Source organism: Lithobates pipiens, unplaced genomic scaffold (assembly GCF_037356315.1).
Source record: "Lithobates pipiens isolate NorthernLeopardFrog02 unplaced genomic scaffold, aLitPip1_a1.2 Scaffold_24, whole genome shotgun sequence".
NCBI lineage: Eukaryota > Metazoa > Chordata > Amphibia > Anura > Ranidae > Lithobates > Lithobates pipiens.
The window spans coordinates 21,594,714-21,617,814 of NW_027507786.1; the positions used below are offsets into that span (position 1 = coordinate 21,594,714).

At 53.3% G+C, this 23,101-nt stretch overlaps 1 protein-coding gene across 1 annotated transcript in view; it reads left to right on the forward strand.

Moving 5' to 3' along the window:
- The window catches only part of INSC (INSC spindle orientation adaptor protein), a 134,537-nt gene that overhangs the window by 39,218 nt on the left and 72,218 nt on the right, over positions 1-23,101 (forward strand). The window contains exon 5 of the mRNA XM_077453680.1: positions 14,731-14,856. Within this exon, the coding sequence (XP_077309806.1) occupies positions 14,731-14,856 (126 nt within the window). The remainder of the gene's footprint in view (positions 1-14,730; positions 14,857-23,101) is intronic.

Genomic DNA, 23,101 nt, shown 5'->3' on the forward strand with positions numbered 1-23,101 from the left:
TCAGTAGGGCAGTGGACGGTGTCAGTAGAGCAGTGGACGGTGTCAGTAGGGCAGTGGACGGTGTCAGTAGAGCAGTGGACGGTGTCAGTAGGGCAGTAGATGGTGTCAGTAGAGCAGTGGACGGTGTCAGTAGGGCAGTGGATAGTGTCAGTAGAGCAGTGGACGGTGTCAGTAGAGCAGTAGACGGTGTCAGTAGGGCAGTGGATGATGTCAGTAGAGCAGTGGACGGTGTCAGTAGGGCAGTGGACGGTGTCAGTAGAGCAGTGAACGGTGTCAGTAGGGCAGTGGATGGTGTCAGTAGGGCAGTGGCCGTTGTCAGTAGGGCAGTGGCCGTTGTCAGTAGGGCAGTGGACGGTGTCAGTTGGGCAGTGGATGGTGTCAGCAGAGCTGTGGACGGTGTCAGTATGTCAGTGGACGGTGTCAGTAGAGCAGTGGACGGAGTCAGTAGAGCAGAGGACGGTGTCAGTAGAGCAGTGGACGGTGTCAGTAGAGCAGTGGATGGTGTCAGTAAAGCAGAGGACGGTGTCAGTAGGGCAGTGGACTGTGTCAGTAGAGCAGTGGACGGTGTCAGTAGAGCAGTGGACAGTGTCAGTAGGGCAGTGGACAGTGTCAGTAGAGCAGTGGACGGTGTCAGTAGGGCAGTGGACGGTGTCAGTAGGGCAGTGGACGGTGTCAGTAGGGCAGTGGACGGTGTCAGTAGAGCAGTGGACGTGTCAGTAGGGCAGTGGGCGGTGTCAGTAGAGCAGAGGACGGTGTCAGTAGGGCAGAGGACGGTGTCAGTAGGGCAGAGGACGGTGTCAGTAGAGCAGTGGACGGTGTCAGTAGGGCAGTGGACAGTGTCAGTAGGGCAGTGAATGGTGTCAGTAGAGCAGTGGACGGTGTCAGTAGAGCAGAGGACGGTGTCAGTAGGGCAGAGGACGGTGTCAGTAGGGCAGAGGACGGTGTCAGTAGAGCAGTGGACGGTGTCAGTAGGGCAGTGGACGGTGTCAGTAGGGCAGTGAATGGTGTCAGTAGAGCAGTGGACGGTGTCAGTAGGGCAGTGGCCGTTGTCAGTAGGGCAGTGGGCGGTGTCAGTAGAGCAGAGGACGGTGTCAGTAGGGCAGAGGACGGTGTCAGTAGAGCAGTGGACGGTGTCAGTAGGGCAGTGGACGGTGTCAGTAGGGCAGTGAATGGTGTCAGTAGAGCAGTGGACGGTGTCAGTAGGGCAGTGGCCGTTGTCAGTAGGGCAGTGGCCGTTGTCAGTAGGGCAGTGGACGGTGTCAGTAGGGCAGTGGATGGTGTCAGCAGAGCTGTGGACGGTGTCAGTATGTCAGTGGATGGTGTCAGTAGAGCAGTGGATGGAGTCAGTAGAGCAGTGGATGGAGTCAGTAGAGCAGAGGACGGTGTCAGTAGAGCAGTGGACGGTGTCAGTAGAGCAGTGGATGGTGTCAGTAGAGCAGAGGACGGTGTCAGTAGAGCAGTGGAAGGTGTCAGTAGAGCAGAGGACGGTGTCAGTAGGGCAGTGGACGTGTCAGTAGACCAGTGGACGGTGTCAGTAGGGCAGTGGACGGTGTCAGTAGAGCAGTGGACGGTGTCAGTAGGGCAGTGGACGGTGTCAGTAGAGCAGTGGACGGTGTCAGCAGAGCAGTGGACGGTGTCAGTAGGGCAGTGGACGGTGACAGTAGGGCAGTGGCCGTTGTCAGTAGGGCAGTGGCCGTTGTCAGTAGGGCAGTGGACGGTGTCAGTAGGGCAGTGGATGGTGTCAGCAGAGCTGTGGACGGTGTCAGTATGTCAGTGGATGGTGTCAGTAGAGCAGTGGATGGAGTCAGTAGAGCAGTGGATGGAGTCAGTAGAGCAGAGGACGGTGTCAGTAGAGCAGTGGACGGTGTCAGTAGAGCAGTGGATGGTGTCAGTAGAGCAGAGGACGGTGTCAGTAGAGCAGTGGAAGGTGTCAGTAGAGCAGAGGACGGTGTCAGTAGGGCAGTGGACGTGTCAGTAGACCAGTGGACGGTGTCAGTAGGGCAGTGGACGGTGTCAGTAGAGCAGTGGACGGTGTCAGTAGGGCAGTGGACGGTGTCAGTAGAGCAGTGGACGGTGTCAGCAGAGCAGTGGACGGTGTCAGTAGGGCAGTGGACGGTGTCAGTAGGGCAGTGGATGGTGTCAGAAGAGCAGTGGACGGTGTCAGTAGGGCAGTGGACAGTGTCAGTAGGGCAGTGGACGGTGTCAGTAGGGCAGAGGACGGTGTCAGTAGGGCAGAGGACGGTGTCAGTAGGGCAGTGGACGGTGTCAGTAGAGCAGTGGACGGTGTCAGTAGGGCAGTGGACGGTGTCTGTAGAGCAGTGGACGGTGTCAGCAGGGCAGTGGACGGTGTCAGTAGGGCAGTGGACGGTGTCAGTAGAGCAGTGGAAGGTGTCAGTAGGGCAGTAGATGGTGTCAGTAGAGCAGTGGACGGTGTCAGTAGAGCAGTGGACGGTGTCAGTAGGGCAGTGGATGGTGTCAGTAGAGCAGTGGACGTGTCAGTAGGGCAGTATATGGTGTCAGTAGAGCAGTGGATGATTTCAGTAGGGCAGTGGACGGTGTTAGTAGGGCAGTGGACGGTGTCAGTAGGGCAGAGGACGGTGTCAGTAGGGCAGTGGACGGTGTCAGTAGAGCAGTGGACGGTGTCAGTAGGGCAGTGGACGGTGTCAGTAGAGCAGTGGACGGTGTCAGTAGGGCAGTGGACGGTGTCAGTAGAGCAGTGGACAGTGTCAGTAGGGCAGTAGATGGTGTCAGTAGAGCAGTGGACGGTGTCAGTAGGGCAGTGGATAGTGTCAGTAGAGCAGTGGACGGTGTCAGTAGAGCAGTAGACGGTGTCAGTAGGGCAGTGGATGATGTCAGTAGAGCAGTGGACGGTGTCAGTAGGGCAGTGGACGGTGTCAGTAGAGCAGTGAACGGTGTCAGTAGGGCAGTGGATGGTGTCAGTAGGGCAGTGGATGGTGTCAGTAGGGCAGTGGCCGTTGTCAGTAGGGCAGTGGCCGTTGTCAGTAGGGCAGTGGACGGTGTCAGTAGGGCAGTGGATGGTGTCAGCAGAGCTGTGGACGGTGTCAGTATGTCAGTGGACGGTGTCAGTAGAGCAGTGGACGGAGTCAGTAGAGCAGAGGACGGTGTCAGTAGAGCAGTGGACGGTGTCAGTAGAGCAGTGGATGGTGTCAGTAAAGCAGAGGACGGTGTCAGTAGGGCAGTGGACTGTGTCAGTAGAGCAGTGGACGGTGTCAGTAGAGCAGTGGACAGTGTCAGTAGGGCAGTGGACAGTGTCAGTAGAGCAGTGGACGGTGTCAGTAGGGCAGTGGACGGTGTCAGTAGGGCAGTGGACGGTGTCAGTAGAGCAGTGGACGTGTCAGTAGGGCAGTGGGCGGTGTCAGTAGAGCAGAGGACGGTGTCAGTAGGGCAGAGGACGGTGTCAGTAGGGCAGAGGACGGTGTCAGTAGGGCAGTGGACGGTGTCAGTAGGGCAGTGGACGGTGTCAGTAGGGCAGTGAATGGTGTCAGTAGAGCAGTGGACGGTGTCAGTAGGGCAGTGGCCGTTGTCAGTAGGGCAGTGGCCGTTGTCAGTAGGGCAGTGGACGGTGTCAGTAGGGCAGTGGATGGTGTCAGCAGAGCTGTGGACGGTGTCAGTATGTCAGTGGATGGTGTCAGTAGAGCAGTGGATGGAGTCAGTAGAGCAGTGGATGGAGTCAGTAGAGCAGAGGACGGTGTCAGTAGAGCAGTGGACGGTGTCAGTAGAGCAGTGGATGGTGTCAGTAGAGCAGAGGACGGTGTCAGAGCAGTGGAAGGTGTCAGTAGAGCAGAGGACGGTGTCAGTAGGGCAGTGGACGTGTCAGTAGACCAGTGGACGGTGTCAGTAGGGCAGTGGACGGTGTCAGTAGAGCAGTGGACGGTGTCAGTAGGGCAGTGGACGGTGTCAGTAGAGCAGTGGACGGTGTCAGTAGAGCAGTGGACGGTGTCAGTAGGGCAGTGGACGGTGTCAGTAGGGCAGTGGATGGTGTCAGAAGAGCAGTGGACGGTGTCAGTAGGGCAGTGGACAGTGTCAGTAGGGCAGTGGATGGTGTCAGTAGGGCAGAGGACGGTGTCAGTAGGGCAGAGGACGGTGTCAGTAGGGCAGTGGACGGTGTCAGTAGAGCAGTGGACGGTGTCAGTAGGGCAGTGGACGGTGTCTGTAGAGCAGTGGACGGTGTCAGCAGGGCAGTGGACGGTGTCAGTAGGGCAGTGGACGGTGTCAGTAGAGCAGTGGAAGGTGTCAGTAGGGCAGTAGATGGTGTCAGTAGAGCAGTGGACGGTGTCAGTAGAGCAGTGGACGGTGTCAGTAGGGCAGTGGATGGTGTCAGTAGAGCAGTGGACGTGTCAGTAGGGCAGTATATGGTGTCAGTAGAGCAGTGGATGATGTCAGTAGGGCAGTGGACGGTGTTAGTAGGGCAGTGGACGGTGTCAGTAGGGCAGAGGACGGTGTCAGTAGGGCAGTGGACGATGTCAGTAGGGCAGAGGACGGTGTCAGTAGAGCAGTGGACGGTGTCAGTAGGGCAGTGGACGGTGTCAGTAGGGCAGTGAATGGTGTCAGTAGAGCAGTGGACGGTGTCAGTAGGGCAGTGGCCGTTGTCAGTAGGGCAGTGGGCGGTGTCAGTAGAGCAGAGGGCGGTGTCAGTAGGGCAGAGGACGGTGTCAGTAGAGCAGTGGACGGTGTCAGTAGGGCAGTGGACGGTGTCAGTAGGGCAGTGAATGGTGTCAGTAGAGCAGTGGACGGTGTCAGTAGGGCAGTGGCCGTTGTCAGTAGGGCAGTGGCCGTTGTCAGTAGGGCAGTGGACGGTGTCAGTAGGGCAGTGGATGGTGTCAGCAGAGCTGTGGACGGTGTCAGTATGTCAGTGGATGGTGTCAGTAGAGCAGTGGATGGAGTCAGTAGAGCAGTGGATGGAGTCAGTAGAGCAGAGGACGGTGTCAGTAGAGCAGTGGACGGTGTCAGTAGAGCAGTGGATGGTGTCAGTAGAGCAGAGGACGGTGTCAGTAGAGCAGTGGAAGGTGTCAGTAGAGCAGAGGACGGTGTCAGTAGGGCAGTGGACGTGTCAGTAGACCAGTGGACGGTGTCAGTAGGGCAGTGGACGGTGTCAGTAGAGCAGTGGACGGTGTCAGTAGGGCAGTGGACGGTGTCAGTAGAGCAGTGGACGGTGTCAGCAGAGCAGTGGACGGTGTCAGTAGGGCAGTGGACGGTGTCAGTAGGGCAGTGGATGGTGTCAGAAGAGCAGTGGACGGTGTCAGTAGGGCAGTGGACAGTGTCAGTAGGGCAGTGGACGGTGTCAGTAGGGCAGAGGACGGTGTCAGTAGGGCAGAGGACGGTGTCAGTAGGGCAGTGGACGGTGTCAGTAGAGCAGTGGACGGTGTCAGTAGGGCAGTGGACGGTGTCTGTAGAGCAGTGGACGGTGTCAGCAGGGCAGTGGACGGTGTCAGTAGGGCAGTGGACGGTGTCAGTAGAGCAGTGGAAGGTGTCAGTAGGGCAGTAGATGGTGTCAGTAGAGCAGTGGACGGTGTCAGTAGAGCAGTGGACGGTGTCAGTAGGGCAGTGGATGGTGTCAGTAGAGCAGTGGACGTGTCAGTAGGGCAGTATATGGTGTCAGTAGAGCAGTGGATGATTTCAGTAGGGCAGTGGACGGTGTTAGTAGGGCAGTGGACGGTGTCAGTAGGGCAGAGGACGGTGTCAGTAGGGCAGTGGACGGTGTCAGTAGAGCAGTGGACGGTGTCAGTAGGGCAGTGGACGGTGTCAGTAGAGCAGTGGACGGTGTCAGTAGGGCAGTGGACGGTGTCAGTAGAGCAGTGGACAGTGTCAGTAGGGCAGTAGATGGTGTCAGTAGAGCAGTGGACGGTGTCAGTAGGGCAGTGGATAGTGTCAGTAGAGCAGTGGACGGTGTCAGTAGAGCAGTAGACGGTGTCAGTAGGGCAGTGGATGATGTCAGTAGAGCAGTGGACGGTGTCAGTAGGGCAGTGGACGGTGTCAGTAGAGCAGTGAACGGTGTCAGTAGGGCAGTGGATGGTGTCAGTAGGGCAGTGGATGGTGTCAGTAGGGCAGTGGATGGTGTCAGTAGGGCAGTGGCCGTTGTCAGTAGGGCAGTGGCCGTTGTCAGTAGGGCAGTGGACGGTGTCAGTAGGGCAGTGGATGGTGTCAGCAGAGCTGTGGACGGTGTCAGTATGTCAGTGGACGGTGTCAGTAGAGCAGTGGACGGAGTCAGTAGAGCAGAGGACGGTGTCAGTAGAGCAGTGGACGGTGTCAGTAGAGCAGTGGACGGTGTCAGTAAAGCAGAGGACGGTGTCAGTAGGGCAGTGGACTGTGTCAGTAGAGCAGTGGACGGTGTCAGTAGAGCAGTGGACAGTGTCAGTAGGGCAGTGGACAGTGTCAGTAGAGCAGTGGACGGTGTCAGTAGGGCAGTGGACGGTGTCAGTAGGGCAGTGGACGGTGTCAGTAGGGCAGTGGACGGTGTCAGTAGAGCAGTGGACGTGTCAGTAGGGCAGTGGGCGGTGTCAGTAGAGCAGAGGACGGTGTCAGTAGGGCAGAGGACGGTGTCAGTAGGGCAGAGGACGGTGTCAGTAGGGCAGAGGACGGTGTCAGTAGAGCAGTGGACGGTGTCAGTAGGGCAGTGGACGGTGTCAGTAGGGCAGTGAATGGTGTCAGTAGAGCAGTGGACGGTGTCAGTAGGGCAGTGGCCGTTGTCAGTAGGGCAGTGGCCGTTGTCAGTAGGGCAGTGGACGGTGTCAGTAGGGCAGTGGATGGTGTCAGCAGAGCTGTGGACGGTGTCAGTATGTCAGTGGATGGTGTCAGTAGAGCAGTGGATGGAGTCAGTAGAGCAGTGGATGGAGTCAGTAGAGCAGAGGACGGTGTCAGTAGAGCAGTGGACGGTGTCAGTAGAGCAGTGGATGGTGTCAGTAGAGCAGAGGACGGTGTCAGAGCAGTGGAAGGTGTCAGTAGAGCAGAGGACGGTGTCAGTAGGGCAGTGGACGTGTCAGTAGACCAGTGGACGGTGTCAGTAGGGCAGTGGACGGTGTCAGTAGAGCAGTGGACGGTGTCAGTAGGGCAGTGGACGGTGTCAGTAGAGCAGTGGACGGTGTCAGTAGAGCAGTGGACGGTGTCAGTAGGGCAGTGGACGGTGTCAGTAGGGCAGTGGATGGTGTCAGAAGAGCAGTGGACGGTGTCAGTAGGGCAGTGGACAGTGTCAGTAGGGCAGTGGATGGTGTCAGTAGGGCAGAGGACGGTGTCAGTAGGGCAGAGGACGGTGTCAGTAGGGCAGTGGACGGTGTCAGTAGAGCAGTGGACGGTGTCAGTAGGGCAGTGGACGGTGTCTGTAGAGCAGTGGACGGTGTCAGCAGGGCAGTGGACGGTGTCAGTAGGGCAGTGGACGGTGTCAGTAGAGCAGTGGAAGGTGTCAGTAGGGCAGTAGATGGTGTCAGTAGAGCAGTGGACGGTGTCAGTAGAGCAGTGGACGGTGTCAGTAGGGCAGTGGATGGTGTCAGTAGAGCAGTGGACGTGTCAGTAGGGCAGTATATGGTGTCAGTAGAGCAGTGGATGATGTCAGTAGGGCAGTGGACGGTGTTAGTAGGGCAGTGGACGGTGTCAGTAGGGCAGAGGACGGTGTCAGTAGGGCAGTGGACGATGTCAGTAGAGCAGTGGACGGTGTCAGTAGGGCAGTGGACGGTGTCAGTAGAGCAGTGGACGGTGTCAGTAGGGCAGTGGACGGTGTCAGTAGAGCAGTGGACGGTGTCAGTAGGGCAGTAGATGGTGTCAGTAGAGCAGTGGACGGTGTCAGTAGGGCAGTGGATAGTGTCAGTAGAGCAGTGGACGGTGTCAGTAGAGCAGTAGACGGTGTCAGTAGGGCAGTGGATGATGTCAGTAGAACAGTGGACAGTGTCAGTAGAGCAGTAGACGGTGTCAGTAGGGCAGTAGATGGTGTCAGTAGAGCAGTGGATGGTGTCAGTAGAGCAGTGAATGGTGTCAGTAGAGCAGTGGACGGTGTCAGGTCAGTGGACGGTGTCAGTAAAGTAGTGGACGGTGTCAGTAGAGTAGTGGATGGTGTCAGTAGAGTAGTGGATGGTGTCAGTAGAGTAGTAGATGGTGTCAGTAGAGCAGTGGATGGTGTCAGTAGGTCAGTGGATGGTGTCAGTAGAGCAGTGGATGGTGTCAGTGGACAGTGTCAGTAGGGCAGTGGACGGTGTCAGTAGAGTAGTGGATGGTGTCAGTAGGGCAGTGGACGGTGTCAGTAGAGTAGTGGATGGTGTCAGTAGAGCAGTGGACGGTGTCAGTAGGGCAGTGGATGGTGTCAGTAGAGTAGTGGATGGTGTCAGTAGAGCAGTGGATGGTGTCAGTAGGGCAGTGGGTGGTGTCAGTAGAGTAGTGGATGGTGTCAGTAGAGCAGTGGATGGTGTCAGTAGAGCAGTGGATGGTGTCAGTAGGGCAGTGGATGGTGTCAGTAGGGCAGTGGATGGTGTCAGTAGAGCAGTGGATGGTGTCAGTAGGGCAGTGGATGGTGTCAGTAGGGCAGTGGATGGTGTCAGTAGAGCAGTGGACGGTGTCAGTAGAGCAGTGGACGGTGTCAGTAGAGCAGAGGACGGTGTCAGTAGGGCAGTGGATGGTGTCAGTAGGGCAGTGAACGGTGTCAGTAGAGCAGTGGACGGTGTCAGCAGAGCAGTGGATGGTGTCAGTAGGGCAGTGGATGGTGTCAGTAGGGCAGTGGACAGTGTCAGTAGGGCAGAGGACGGTGTCAGTAGGGCAGTGGACGGTGTCAGTAGAGCAGAGGACGGTGTCAGTAGGGCAGTGGGCGGTGTCAGTAGAGCAGAGGACGGTGTCAGTAGGGCAGTGGACGGTGTCAGTAGAGCAGAGGACGGTGTCAGTAGGGCAGTGGACGGTGTCAGTAGAGCAGTGGACGGTGTCAGTAGGGCAGTGGACGGTGTCAGTAGAGCAGTGGACGGTGTCAGTAGGGCAGTGGATGGTGTCAGTAGAGCAGAGGACGGTGTCAGTAGGGCAGTGGACGGTGTCAGTAGAGCAGTGGACGGTGTCAGTAGGGCAGTGGATGGTGTCAGTAGAGCAGAGGACGGTGTCAGTAGGGCAGAGGACGGTGTCAGTAGGGCAGTGGACGGTGTCAGTAGAGCAGTGGACGGTGTCAGTAGGGCAGTGGACGGTGTCTGTAGAGCAGTGGACGGTGTCAGCAGGGCAGTGGACGGTGTCAGTAGGGCAGTGGACGGTGTCAGTAGAGCAGTGGAAGGTGTCAGTAGGGCAGTAGATGGTGTCAGTAGAGCAGTGGACGGTGTCAGTAGAGCAGTGGACGGTGTCAGTAGGGCAGTGGATGGTGTCAGTAGAGCAGTGGATGATGTCAGTAGGGCAGTGGACGGTGTTAGTAGGGCAGTGGACGGTGTCAGTAGGGCAGAGGACGGTGTCAGTAGGGCAGTGGACGGTGTCAGTAGAGCAGTGGACGGTGTCAGTAGGGCAGTGGACGGTGTCAGTAGAGCAGTGGACGGTGTCAGTAGGGCAGTGGACGGTGTCAGTAGAGCAGTGGACGGTGTCAGTAGAGCAGTGGACGGTGTCAGTAGGGCAGTAGATGGTGTCAGTAGAGCAGTGGACGGTGTCAGTAGGGCAGTGGATAGTGTCAGTAGAGCAGTGGACGGTGTCAGTAGAGCAGTAGACGGTGTCAGTAGGGCAGTGGATGATGTCAGTAGAACAGTGGACGGTGTCAGTAGAGCAGTAGACGGTGTCAGTAGGGCAGTAGATGGTGTCAGTAGAGCAGTGGATGGTGTCAGTAGAGCAGTGGATGGTGTCAGTAGGGCAGTGGATGGTGTCAGTAGGGCAGTGGATGGTGTCAGTAGGGCAGTGGATAGTGTCAGTAGAGCAGTGGACGGTGTCAGTAGAGCAGTAGACGGTGTCAGTAGGGCAGTGGATGATGTCAGTAGAGCAGTGGACGGTGTCAGTAGAGCAGTGGACGGTGTCAGTAGGGCAGTGGATGGTGTCAGTAGAGCAGTGGATGGTGTCAGTGGACAGTGTCAGTAGGGCAGTGGACGGTGTCAGTAGAGTAGTGGATGGTGTCAGTAGGGCAGTGGACAGTGTCAGTAGAGTAGTGGATGGTGTCAGTAGAGCAGTGGACAGTGTCAGTAGGGCAGTGGATGGTGTCAGTAGAGTAGTGGATGGTGTCAGTAGAGCAGTGGATGGTGTCAGTAGGGCAGTGGGTGGTGTCAGTAGAGTAGTGGATGGTGTCAGTAGAGCAGTGGATGGTGTCAGTAGGGCAGTGGATGGTGTCAGTAGGGCAGTGGATGGTGTCAGTAGAGCAGTGGATGGTGTCAGTAGGGCAGTGGATGGTGTCAGTAGAGCAGTGGACGGTGTCAGTAGAGCAGTGGACGGTGTCAGTAGAGCAGAGGACGGTGTCAGTAGGGCAGTGGATGGTGTCAGTAGGGCAGTGAACGGTGTCAGTAGAGCAGTGGACGGTGTCAGCAGAGCAGTGGATGGTGTCAGTAGGGCAGTGGATGGTGTCAGTAGAGTAGTGGATGGTGTCAGTAGGGCAGTGGACGGTGTCAGTAGAGCAGTGGACGGTGTCAGCAGAGCAGTGGACGGTGTCAGTAGGGCAGTGGATGGTGTCAGTAGAGCAGTGGATGGTGTCAGTAGAGTAGTGGATGCTGTCAGTAGAGCAGAGGACGGTGTCAGTAGGGCAGTGGACGGTGTCAGTAGGGCAGTGGATGGTGTCAGTAGGGCAGTGGACGGTGTCAGTAGGGCAGTGGATGGTGTCAGTAGAGTAGTGGATGGTGTCCCTAGAGCAGTGGATGGTGTCAGTAGGGCAGAGGACGGTGTCAGTAGGGCAGTGGACGGTGTCAGTAGAGCAGTGGACGGTGTCAGTAGGGCAGTGGATGGTGTCAGTAGGGCAGTGGATGGTGTCAGTAGGGCAGTGGACAGTGTCAGTAGGGCAGAGGACGGTGTCAGTAGGGCAGTGGATGGTGTCAGTAGAGCAGAGGACGGTGTCAGTAGGGCAGTGGACGGTGTCAGTAGAGCAGAGGACGGTGTCAGTAGGGCAGTGGACGGTGTCAGTAGAGCAGAGGACGGTGTCAGTAGGGCAGTGGACGGTGTCAGTAGAGCAGTGGACGGTGTCAGTAGGGCAGTGGACGGTGTCAGTAGGGCAGTGGATGGTGTCAGTAGGGCAGTGGACAGTGTCAGTAGGGCAGAGGACGGTGTCAGTAGGGCAGTGGATGGTGTCAGTAGAGCAGAGGACGGTGTCAGTAGGGCAGTGGACGGTGTCAGTAGAGCAGAGGACGGTGTCAGTAGGGCAGTGGACGGTGTCAGTAGAGCAGAGGACGGTGTCAGTAGGGCAGTGGACGGTGTCAGTAGAGCAGTGGACGGTGTCAGTAGGGCAGTGGACGGTGTCAGTAGAGCAGTGGACGGTGTCAGTAGAGCAGAGGACGGTGTCAGTAGGGCAGTGGACGGTGTCAGTAGGGCAGAGGACGGTGTCAGTAGGGCAGAGGACGGTGTCAGTAGGGCAGAGGACGGTGTCAGTAGGGCAGTGGACGGTGTCAGTAGGGCAGAGGACGGTGTCAGTAGGGCAGTGGACGGTGTCAGTAGGGCAGAGGACGGTGTCAGTAGGGCAGTGGACGGTGTCAGTAGGGCAGAGGACGGTGTCAGTAGGGCAGAGGACGGTGTCAGTAGTTTTTTATTTTTGTTATTTTGTTTTTTAATTCATTGTTACAATCTTTTAGGAGCCCTGTTGGGGGGGGGGGGGGGGTGCTTTGGTAAGATTTCAGGGAGGTCTAAACACACCTCGGATGTTTCACATGAGAGGCAGATTAAAGCCTCGGCTGCACAGAATTAATGGACAGGAAGAGCTCTGTAGAGACCCTCCCATTTATTCCCAAACTGTGGCATAGAAAACACAGTTTACTATGCTTCAGTTATGAATGAACAGTCAGTGATCGGCACAGATCACATGAAAATTCACAAAAGGAAGGGACCAGCAAATGACACCTCTCTATCCTGAAAGCATCCTCCCCCCCCCCCCCCCCCCCAGCAGCAGCCAAGGAGGAGAGGGGAGGGGGAGGGGGTTGGGAGAGGTAGAGGAAGCTCTGAGGGGCAGCGGGGGTAGAAGGACCTGGATAGGAGGGGCAGTGGGGGCAGCAGGACCTGGATAGGAGGGGCAGTGGGGGCAGCAGGACCTGGATAGGAGGGGCAGTGGGGGAGGCGGGGGCAGCAGGACCTGGATAGGATGGGCAGTGGGGGCAGCAGGACCTGGATAGGAGGTGCAGTGGGGGCAGTAGGACCCGGATAGGAGGGGCAGTGGGGACAGCAGGACCTGGATAGGATGGGCAGTGGGGGCAGCAGGACCTGGATAGGAGGGGCAGTGGGGGCAGCAGGACCTGGATAGGAGGGGCAGTGGGGGCAGTAGGACCCGGATAGGAGGGGCAGTGGGGGCAGCAGGACCTGGATAGGAGGGGCAGTGGGGGCAGCAGGACCTGGATAGGAGGGGCAGTGGGGGCAGCAGGACCTGGATAGGAGGGGCAGTGGGGGCAGCAGGACCTGGATAGGAGGGGCAGCAGGACCTGGATAGGAGGGGCAGTGGGGGCATCAGGACCTGGATAGGAGGGGCAGTGGGGGAAGCAGGACCTGGATAGGAGGGGCAGTGGGGGCAGCAGGACCTTGATAGGAGGGGCAGTGGGGGCAGCAGGACCTGGATAGGAGGGGCAGTGGGGGCAGCAGGACCTGGATAGGAGGGGCAGTGGGGGCAGCAGGACCTGGATAGGAGGGGCAGTGGGGGCAGTAGGACCCGGATAGGAGGGGCAGTGGGGGCAGCAGGACCTGGATAGGAGGGACAGTGGGGGCAGCAGGACCTGGATAGGAGGGGCAGTGGGGGCAGCAGGACCTGGATAGGAGGGGCAGTGGGGGCAGCAGAACCTGGATAGGAGGGGCAGCAGGACCTGGCTAGGAGGGGCAGTGGGGGCAGCAGGACCTGGATAGGAGGGGCAGTGGGGGAAGCAGGACCTGGATAGGAGGGGCAGTGGGGGCAGTAGGACCCGGATAGGAGGGGCAGTGGGGGAAGCAGGACCTGGATAGGAGGGGCAGTGGGGGCAGCAGGACCTGGATAGGAGGGGCAGTGGAGGCAGTAGGACCCGGATAGGAGGGGCAGTGGGGGAAGCAGGACCTGGATAGGAGGGGCAGTGGGGGCAGCAGGACCTGGATAGGAGGGGCAGTGGGGACAGCAGGACCTGAATAGGAGGGGCAGTGGAGGCAGCAGGACCTGGATAGGAGGGGCAGTGGGGGCAGCAGGACCTGGATAGGAGGGGCAGTGGAGGCAGCAGGACCTGGATAGGAGGGGCAGTGGGGGCAGCAGGACCTGGATAGGAGGGGCAGTGGGGGCAGTAGGACCCGGATAGGAGGGGCAGTGGGGGCAGCAGGACCTGGATAGGAGGGGCAGTGGGGGCAGCAGGACCTGGATAGGAGAGGCAGTGGGGGAAGCAGGACCTGGATAGGAGGGGCAGTGGGGGAAGCATATAGAGAACCATTTTTCTCCTGCAGTCACTTAATTCCTGCAAGAAGGAGAGGAAGAGAACCCAGTTTTCAGCTGCAGGAGGAAAATGGAGGGATCAGTTCTCTACATGTCGCCCCTCCTGTCCATGTGTACAGGGGAGCCACGCAGGCCCCATAGAGCATGGAGCCAGTTTGCATTTACGCCCCCCGGTTGTGGGGTGAAGTAGCCATTCCTTTGTAAGACACTGTACAGGTGAGGGGAGGATGCTGGGTGGAGTAGTTGTTGCATGGGAAGGTACTGTACATGCGGTGGGGACTCAGGCTTGCACACAATCTATGGCAACAGGCCTGTTAGTGGTACCCAGGAATGAATTATTATGACAATGTTCTCTGGCCCCGCCCACATGCCCTTTCCTCCTATCAGCCAATTCTTCTTCAGCAATGTCCATGGAGCACACCTGCTGGCTCCAAATACTGCCCCTCCCTCTCCCAGTCTAAGTGCTGCTGTGTTAGGGATCATATCAGCATGTAAACAATCTCCCAGCTGCTGCAGCGGCCAAGAAACTGTTTACATTTTTTACTCCCAACTGCTGGAGCTTCCCTCTCCTCCTTCAGTGCCTGGGACCATCATAGGGGGTGTCAGGGTGGAGAGCAGTGGGGAGATCCCCGAAGAACAGGGACTTACATAGTTACATAGTAGGTGAGGTTCAAAAAAAGACACAAGTCCGTCAAGTCCAACCTATTTCAAATCCCCGCATCGATGGAGCGGCTATGGGGGGGTGCTGTCAGCTCAGCAACCCCGGGGGTAGGTGCAGTGGGGACTGGGGAGTTGGGGAGCGTGTCTGCTTGTTACTTCACCTTTTCATGTTTTCTATAAAGATGAACTAACCCTTGAAGCATTCACACAGGTACAAGAAAGGATCGCCGTGTTTTTGTGTGATATGATTATCTCCTATGATTGTTGGCTCCATCTGGTGGCCATAATGCGGTATTTCTTTTCTGAAATACCTCTGTAAAAAAAAAATCTCACTATGGCCACTAGATGGAGCTGACTAGGGGGGAGAATAGCAATTTTATTGCTGTCGGCCCCTTTGTGATATCAATAAATTTGAGTTAATAAAAAGAAACTAATGTTCAAAATTTTTTTATTTTATTAAAAAAAAAATATATATATATATATATATATATAATTTTTTTTTTCTAAAAGCTCCCCATGTACATGCAGTAATATTTCACATGAATGTTTTTCAGGAAGAGGCCGTTGTTGGTCTGTTCAAAGTTCTGCGCCAGGATCAGTTCAAGTGCCTGTACCCGGCTGCGCTGCGGACGCTGGCCTCGCTGTGCTCCATGGAGGAGGCCATTCACCAGCTGGAGAAGGTGAGCTTCTTCTTCATTTGGAAGTATCGGATGTCAGTTATTGGAACATTCACACACCAGACATTTCTGCATGACTTTTGTACGTATTTTGCTGTTCCATGTTTTCTTTATCTTGTATACAGTCTTCTCAATGCTCCCCTCTAGTGGTCATGTTGGGGAATGTGATTGGGATCGGGCAGAAACAAGCTCAGTACCGGGTTCTCATTTGGACTTTACCCACTTGGAGACCAGAACTTTTCTGCCACTTTTTGTTTACGGGTTTAAATCTGTATTTTTTGCTAGAAAATTACTTACAACCCCCAAACATTATATAATTATATATATATATATATAAATCCTAAGAGATTTAAAAAGGTGTTTTTATTGCCAACGTTACGATGAAGCTCAGCCCATCTTCATATATATATATAGATATAGATATATATATATATATATATATATATAGATATAGATATATATATATATATATATATATATATATATATATATATATAGATATAGATATATCTGTATATACAGCTATATATCTCTATCTATATATCTCTATCTATCTATCTAGCTATATATGTATATATATATATATATATATATATATATATATATATATATATATATATATATATATATATATATATACATATATATATATATACACAGTAGATTATATATATATATATATATATATATATATTTTTTTTTTTTTTTTTTCTTCTTTTTTTTTTTTTTTTTTTTTAAAGCACACACCCTAGAGAATAAAATGGCGATCGTTGCAAATTTTTTATGTCACATGGTATTTGCACAGCGGTTTTTCAAATGCTATTTTTTTTAGTAAAAAAATTAATATATTTAATGATTTTTTTGAAAAAAGAACAATATACAGTGCCTTGAAAAAGTATTCACACCCCTCGAAATTCCCCACATTTTGTTACGACCAAAACCATACATGTATTTTATTGGGATTTTATGTGATGGACCAACACAAAGTGTCACATAATTGTGAAGTGGAAGGAAAATGATAAATGATACAAATAAATATGTGAGAAGTGTGGGGGAGGGGCATTTGTATGGCGCCCCCCGGAGTCAATACTTTGTAGAACCCCCTTTCTCTACAAGTCTTTTTGGGGGTGTCTCTACCAGCTTTGCCCATCTTGAGAGGACATTTCTGCCCATTCTTCTTCTTTGTAAAATATCTCAAGCTCTGTCAGATTGGATGGAGAGCGTCTGTGATCAGCAATTTTCAAGTCTTGCCACAGATTCTCAATGGGATTTAGGTCTGGACTGTGACTGGGCCATTCTAACACATGAATATGCTTTGATGTAACCCATTCCATTGTAGCTCTGGCTGGATGTTTCGGGTCGTTGTCCTGCTGGAAGGGGAACCTCCGCCCCGGTCTCAAGTCTTCTGCCGACTCCAGGGCTGGACTGGGACAGAAATTTGGCCCTGGACTTCATCCAGACCGGCCCACTTACATTTAGAGTGTCCCATCACCAGCCCCCTTACATCAGAGTGTGTCACATCAGCACCCCCTTACATCAGAGTGTCCCATCACCAGCCCCCTTACATCAGAGTGTCCCATCACCAGCCCCCTTACATCAGAGTGTCCCATCACCAGCCCCCTTACATCAGAGTGTCCCATCACCAGCACTCCCTTATATCAGAGTGTCCCATCACCAGCCCCCTTACATCAGAGTGTCCCATCACCAGCCCCTTACATCAGAGTGTCCCATCACCACCCCCTTACATCAGAGTGTCCCATCACCAGCCCCTTACATCAGAGTGTCCCATCACCACCCCCTTACATCAGAGCGTCCCATCACCAGCCCCCTTACATCAGAGTGTCCCATCACCAGCCCCCTTACATCAGAGTGTCCCATCACCACCCCCTTACATCAGAGTGTCCCATCACCACCCCCTTACATCAGAGTGTCCCATCACCACCCCCTTACATCAGAGTGTCCCATCACCACCCCCTTACATCAGAGTGTCCCATCACCACCCCCTTACATCAGAGTGTCCCATCACCACCCCCTTACATCAGAGTGTCCCATCACCAGCCCCCTTACATCAGAGTGTCCCATCACCAGCCCCCTTACATCAGAGTGTCCCATCACCACCCCCTTACATCAGAGTGTCCCATCACCAGCCCCCTTACATCAGAGTGTCCCATCACCAGCCCCCTTACATCAGAGTGTCCCATCACCACCACCTTACATCAGAGTGTCCCATCACCAGCCCCCTTACATCAGAGTGTCCCATCACCACCCCCCTTACATCAGAGTGTCCCATCACCAGCCCCCTTACATCAGAGTGTCCCATCACCAGCCCCCTTACATCAGAGTGTCCCATCACCAGCCCCCTTACATCAGAGTGTCCCATCACCAGCCCCTTACATCAGAGTGTCCCATTACCAGCCCCCTTACATCAGAGTGTCCCATCACCAGCTCCCTTACATCAGAGTGTCCCATCACCAGCCCCCTTACATCAGAGTGTCCCATCACCAGCCCCCTTACATCAGAGTGTCCCATCACCAGCCCCTTACATCAGAGTGTCCCATCACCAGCCCCCTTACATCAGAGTGTCCCATCACCAGCCCCCTTACATCAGAGTGTCCCATCACCAGCCCCCTTACATCAGAGTGTCCCATCACCAGCCCCCTTACATCAGAGTGTCCCATCACCAGCCCCCTTACATCAGAGTGTCCCATCACCAGCCCCCTTACATCAGAGTGTCCCATCACCAGCCCCCTTACATTAAAGTGGCCCACTGAGCCATTGGCCCACCGGGAAACTCCCGGTAGTCCCGATGGCCAGTACATGCCTGGGCGACTCTAACAGGTTTTCTTCTAAGATTGTCCTGTATTTGTCTCCATCCATCTTCCCATCAACTCTGACCAGCTTCCCTGTCCCTGCTGAAGAAAACCATCCCCACCACATGATGCTGCCACCACCATGTCTCACGGTGGGGATGGTGTGTTCGGGGGATGGGCAGTGTTAGTTTCCCCCACACATAGCGTTTTGCTTTTAGGCCATAAAGTAGAATTTTGGTCTCCTCTGACCAGATCACCTTCTTCCACATGTTTGCTGCCCCCTCCCCCACATGGCTTCTCACAAACTACAAACAGGACTTCTTATGACTTTCTTCCTCCAATGTCTTTCTTCTTGTCACTCTTCCATAAAGGGCAGATTTGTGGAGAGACGACTAATAGTTGTCCTGTGGACAGATTCTCCCCCCTGAGCTGTGGATCTCTGCAGCTCCTCCAGAGTTGCCATGGACCTCTTGGCTTCCCCTCCCGGCGCTTCTGAAAGCATTCCAGTGGCTCATCAGAAAGCCGGCCGCCGGCAAATAAAAAGGTTACCGGAGTTGTCTGATATCTTCACCCATAACTCCGGTAAACCACTTGCAAATTGCAATGACATCATTGGACTATGAAATGTATATTATTTGATATTATTATGTTTTTTTATTTTCTTGGATTTCCTCCCCATTCGCTCTTCTCTATGATTTTTTGCGTTGCTCCATTTTGGAATTTGCGGCGTCGGGTCACATGATCCCCTTTGTTGCTGCGCTTTGACCTTCTCTGGAATCCCGGCGTTCCGTCTCTGGGAACATTAATGACTCTTCCGAGGATTTTCAGCTCGGAGATGTCAGGTGTGTGCGGGGGGGGGGGGGGGAGGGGTTGCCTCCTGGAGGTGTCGGAGTTTTGCATCTTGCCAGGATTTGGGGGTCGCTTACATAATGCATTTTATCCACTAATATCTCCCTTCACACTCCGCACTTCCAATCATCATTTATTGGTTGATTTTCATGTGGTGATGGGGGGGGGGGGGGTGCTTTGTATGGAATGTCACGGAACTTCACTGACTTCATAAATCCTTCCTGAACCCCAAATTCTTCTATCTCAGGGGAATTATTACCTTGAATTGGGAAAGAGCGGGGGGGGGGGGGTTTCATTTACCAAAACTGGAGAACATAGAATCTGGTGCAACTCTGCATAGTGACCAATCAGCGGCCAGGTTTTATTGTCAGAGCTTAACTGAACAAGCTGAAGTTAGAAGCTGATTGGCTCCTATGCTCAGCTGCACCAGATTCTGAGTGGAAAAGAAGAAAGGTAGGGACAACTCAATCCATTCACCAGGTCCGCTCACAGGAGCCGAGGCCTGATGTGTCCCAACACACTCCAATGCAACAGTAGTAAGAAGAGCCGGCAAGATTCTGAGTGCTCCAGTTTTAGTAAATCCCCCCCCCCCCCCCCCAACGGTGCCAAGATCTTCCTAAAAGAGGAAATGTGTTTTCAGTAACACTCGGGACCAGTGGTGGCTGGTGCTCAAAATGTTTGTAAAATTCTGAAAAATACTGAAAAAAACCCATCAAATGCAGCCTCACTGTGCCCATCAAATGCAGCCTCACTGTGCCCATCAAATGCAGCCTCACTATGCCCATCAAATGCAGCCTCACTGTGTCCATCAAATGCAGCCTCACTGTGCCCATCAAATGCAGCCTCACTGTGTCCATCAAATGCAGCCTCACTGTGCCCATATATTGCAGCCTCACTGTGTCCATCAAATGCAGCCTCACTGTGCCCATATATTGCAGCCTCACTGTGCCCATTAAATGCAGCCTCACTGTGCCCATGAAATGTAGCCACTGTACCCATCAATTGCAGCCACTGTGCCCATATATTGCAGCCACTGTGCCCATCAATAGCAGCCACTTGACCCATCAAATGCAGCCACTCTGACGAGCCACCCCCCCCCCCCGCCTGCCAGCTCACTGACTGCCCGGCACTTACCCCATCTTGGTGGGGGGGGGGGGGTCAGGCAGCGAGTGACGGCGGCGAGCTGTGGGATGGTGGGAAGCGCAGCGGGTCAGGCGGTGGCTCCTGTGTCCTCCATTTGTCTCTTCTTTCTTCCTGATCAGCGTCCAATCGGAGAGAGCCTGTGCCTTCAGCCAATCAGGTGACGGATATTAGACCCTCGCCTCCTGATTGGCGGAGAGACGGTTCAGTGTTAGAAAAGGGAATATTCATTCGCTTTTCTCACACACCTGGGTGGGCTCCAAGCACAATGCTCTGCGCTCTGAGTCTACCTTTTTTGAAGCTTATTACAGCCTCTGTCTCTAATCAGGTGCTTAAACCCCCCCGCCCCCCCCCCCCCCCCCACCGCTGTAATTCAGGCACCCAGCATCCAAAAAGGGGCGAGACACCTGAATAGGGGTTGCTACAGCGGCCATGGATAGATTCATGCAATGCATGAATCTATCCATTCTACACAGAGGGGGTGGGGTGACAGAGGGGGCGGCACCCGGGCGCCTCTAATGGATGGGCTGCCGCTGCTCGGGCAGTGATGTTTGTTGTACAGATCATAAAGCTGATTTGCACTTTGGGATTAATAGGACTTTTATTAGGACTTTTATCAGGACTTTTATTTATTATTCCCTCCATGTAGAAGCTGAATGCCCGCTTCTCCTCTCCTCCCTCCCACAGAAATTCAGTGGCTGCAGGAGGGAAATGGAGAGAATTGGTTCCTCTATATGCTGCCACCCCCTCCTGTCCAGGTCCTGCTGCCCCTGGGCCCCTGTGTGCTCCCTTGGTGCCCTCACCCCCCCCCCCCATAGCTCTGCTGGTTTCCACCTAACCCCCCCTCCCCCCATCTGCTGCTGGGGGGATGCTTTCAGGTAAGAGTAATGTAATTTACCAGCCCTTCCTTTTCTGAATGGACAGAATGGATCTGTACCGATCACTGACTTTCATAACTGAAGCATAGTAAAATGTGATGGGGGGCGGCCCCTCCAGCTGCTCCATCAGCAGCTGCAGGATGGAAATGGAGAGCATTGGTTCCTCTACATGCCACACCCACCACTTCCCTATCCCTGTTCTGCTGCCCCGGGCACTTGTGTGCTTCCCTGGCCCCCTGCAGCGCTGCCGGGTTTTCCCCTCCCACCTCCCGCCAGCTGCTGTGGGGGGAATCGGTCAAACTTGAGAGCGGGAAAAGGGGTCGGTAAATGTGTCATTTACCTGCCACTTCCTTGTCTTAATGAACAGTATGTTTCCTATGCTTCAGTATATGAATGAACAGGAAGCCCCTGTACAGAGCTTCTCCTGTTCATTCATTCTGTGCAGATGAGGCTGCAGAGAAAGGGACTGATAAATCCGTACGCAGTCCCTTTCTCTGTCTCAAAAGTGAGACATCAGGGCTCTGTTTAGACCCCTGATATTTCACCAAAGCCCCCCCCCCCCCCCCCACGGGGGTCCTAAAATATATGTAAAAAAAAAAAAAAATTGTAAAAAAAAAAAAATACAATACAATAAAATTATAAAAAAAATCAAAAAACAAAAAGTGACTGACAGCGACTGACCAGTGGCGTATCTACCAAGGCCGCAAAGGTTGCACTTGTGATTGGTCCCTGGAGTTCTGCCACCGTGAGGGGACCTTTTTTAATTTTGATATTTATTGTATTATTAACTCATTCATTGTTTTAGTACTTTGTTACTTTTGTATTGTTCTTACTATTTAACTTTTATTATTTTGATATTTATTGTAGTATTTTTTTAAACTATTTTTATTATTTTATTCTTTTGATATGTATTGCATTATTTTAAGTTGTTTGTTTTTAGCATTTTTTATATTTTTATATTGGTTGCACTTTTTTACTTTTATAGATATATATATATATATACGCGCACACACACACACACATATATATATATATTTTTTTACTATATTGTCATATTTTTCTGTATTTCAGTGTTTTCTATATTTCTATATTGGGAAAGTTTGATGATTTTTGTTTGTTCTTTAATAAGAATTGAATGTAGAGAGTAAAAAGTGTTACTTTGTCTCCAATGTATCCATCACATATGGAAATATTTATAATGTTTCTCTTGGTCACTGTTTGCCTTCATATCTTTCTTTTATGGGATCGCAGACAATAGACTTCCTGCCCTCCACCCGTAATGAGATATTCTGGCCAAGTCTATGCTATAAAATAAAGATGGAGAATATCCTGCTGTGGAAAACCTCCCTATTATATTGCCACTTTTATTAGGCCGTTTGCATTTCCTCGAAGGACCTCATAAAAGGGTTTTTTATGATTCTTCGGTATAAATGGAAGGATATTGAAAGTTTGGTAAACAGAATGAAAATGTCGTTTCTGGAAGGAGCGTTGAGTCGGAATGTCTCCGGCAATAACCGGAAAGAGAAAACCTCTGATGTTGCTCAGGAAACATCGGAAGTCGGAGTGTTGGTGACCGGCCTTCTGGGGCAATTCCTGTGACCTCTGTACAGATCTGGATTTTGGGGCTTCGATAATCATCAGGAAGCTGAAATAACAAGAGAAGGCGGGTGTAGGGGGAGGAATCAAACACCACAGGGGAGGGAACAGGAGGTATGCAGGGGAGGGTCCTGAGAGGTGTAAGGGAGGGAACTGCAAAGATGTCGAAGATAAGGAAATCGCAGTGGAGTGTAAGGAAGGAGACCAGGGGGGAGTGCGGGGGTGGGGGTCAATGGCAGAATAATGAACTGGGGATAATGCAAGCAAGAAAATTGGGGGTAATGAAAGAGAGGGAAATGCAGAGCATGTAACTAGGGGTAATGTCAGGGAAGGAACTGGGAAAACTGCAGGGGAGGGAACTGCAGAGGAGAAGACTGGAAGGTAAAGCAGGGGAGGGACTTGGCAGTAATGTAGGGGATGGAACTTGGAAGAACACAGGAGAGGGAACTGCAGGGGAGAAATTTGGGGGTAAGGGTGGAGAGGGAAATGCAGAGGAGGTAACTAGGGGTAATGACAGGGCAGGAACTGGGGAAAGTGCAGGGGATGAACTGGAGACTAATGCTGGGGAGGGACTTGGCAGTAATGCAGAGAATGGAACTTGGAGTGCAGAAGGAGGAACCACAGGTGAGAAAACTGGGGGTAATGGAGGAGAGGTAACTGCAGGTAATGTAGGGGATGGAACTTGGCAGAGTGCAGGGGAGGGAATGGCAGAGGAGAGAACTGGGAATAATGAAAGGGAGGGAACCAAGGTAATGTAGGGAACAGAACTTGGAAAATTATAGAAGAGGGAACAGCAGGGGAGGGAACTAGGAGTAATGCAGGGGAGGGAACTAGGAGTAATGTAGGGGAGGGAACTGGGAAAAGTGCAGGGGAGGGAACAGTGACAATGTGGGGGATGGAACTTAGAAGAGTGCAGAAAAGGGAACCACACAGTAGCTATCTGGAGGTAATGCAGGAGAGGGAACTTGGAAGAGT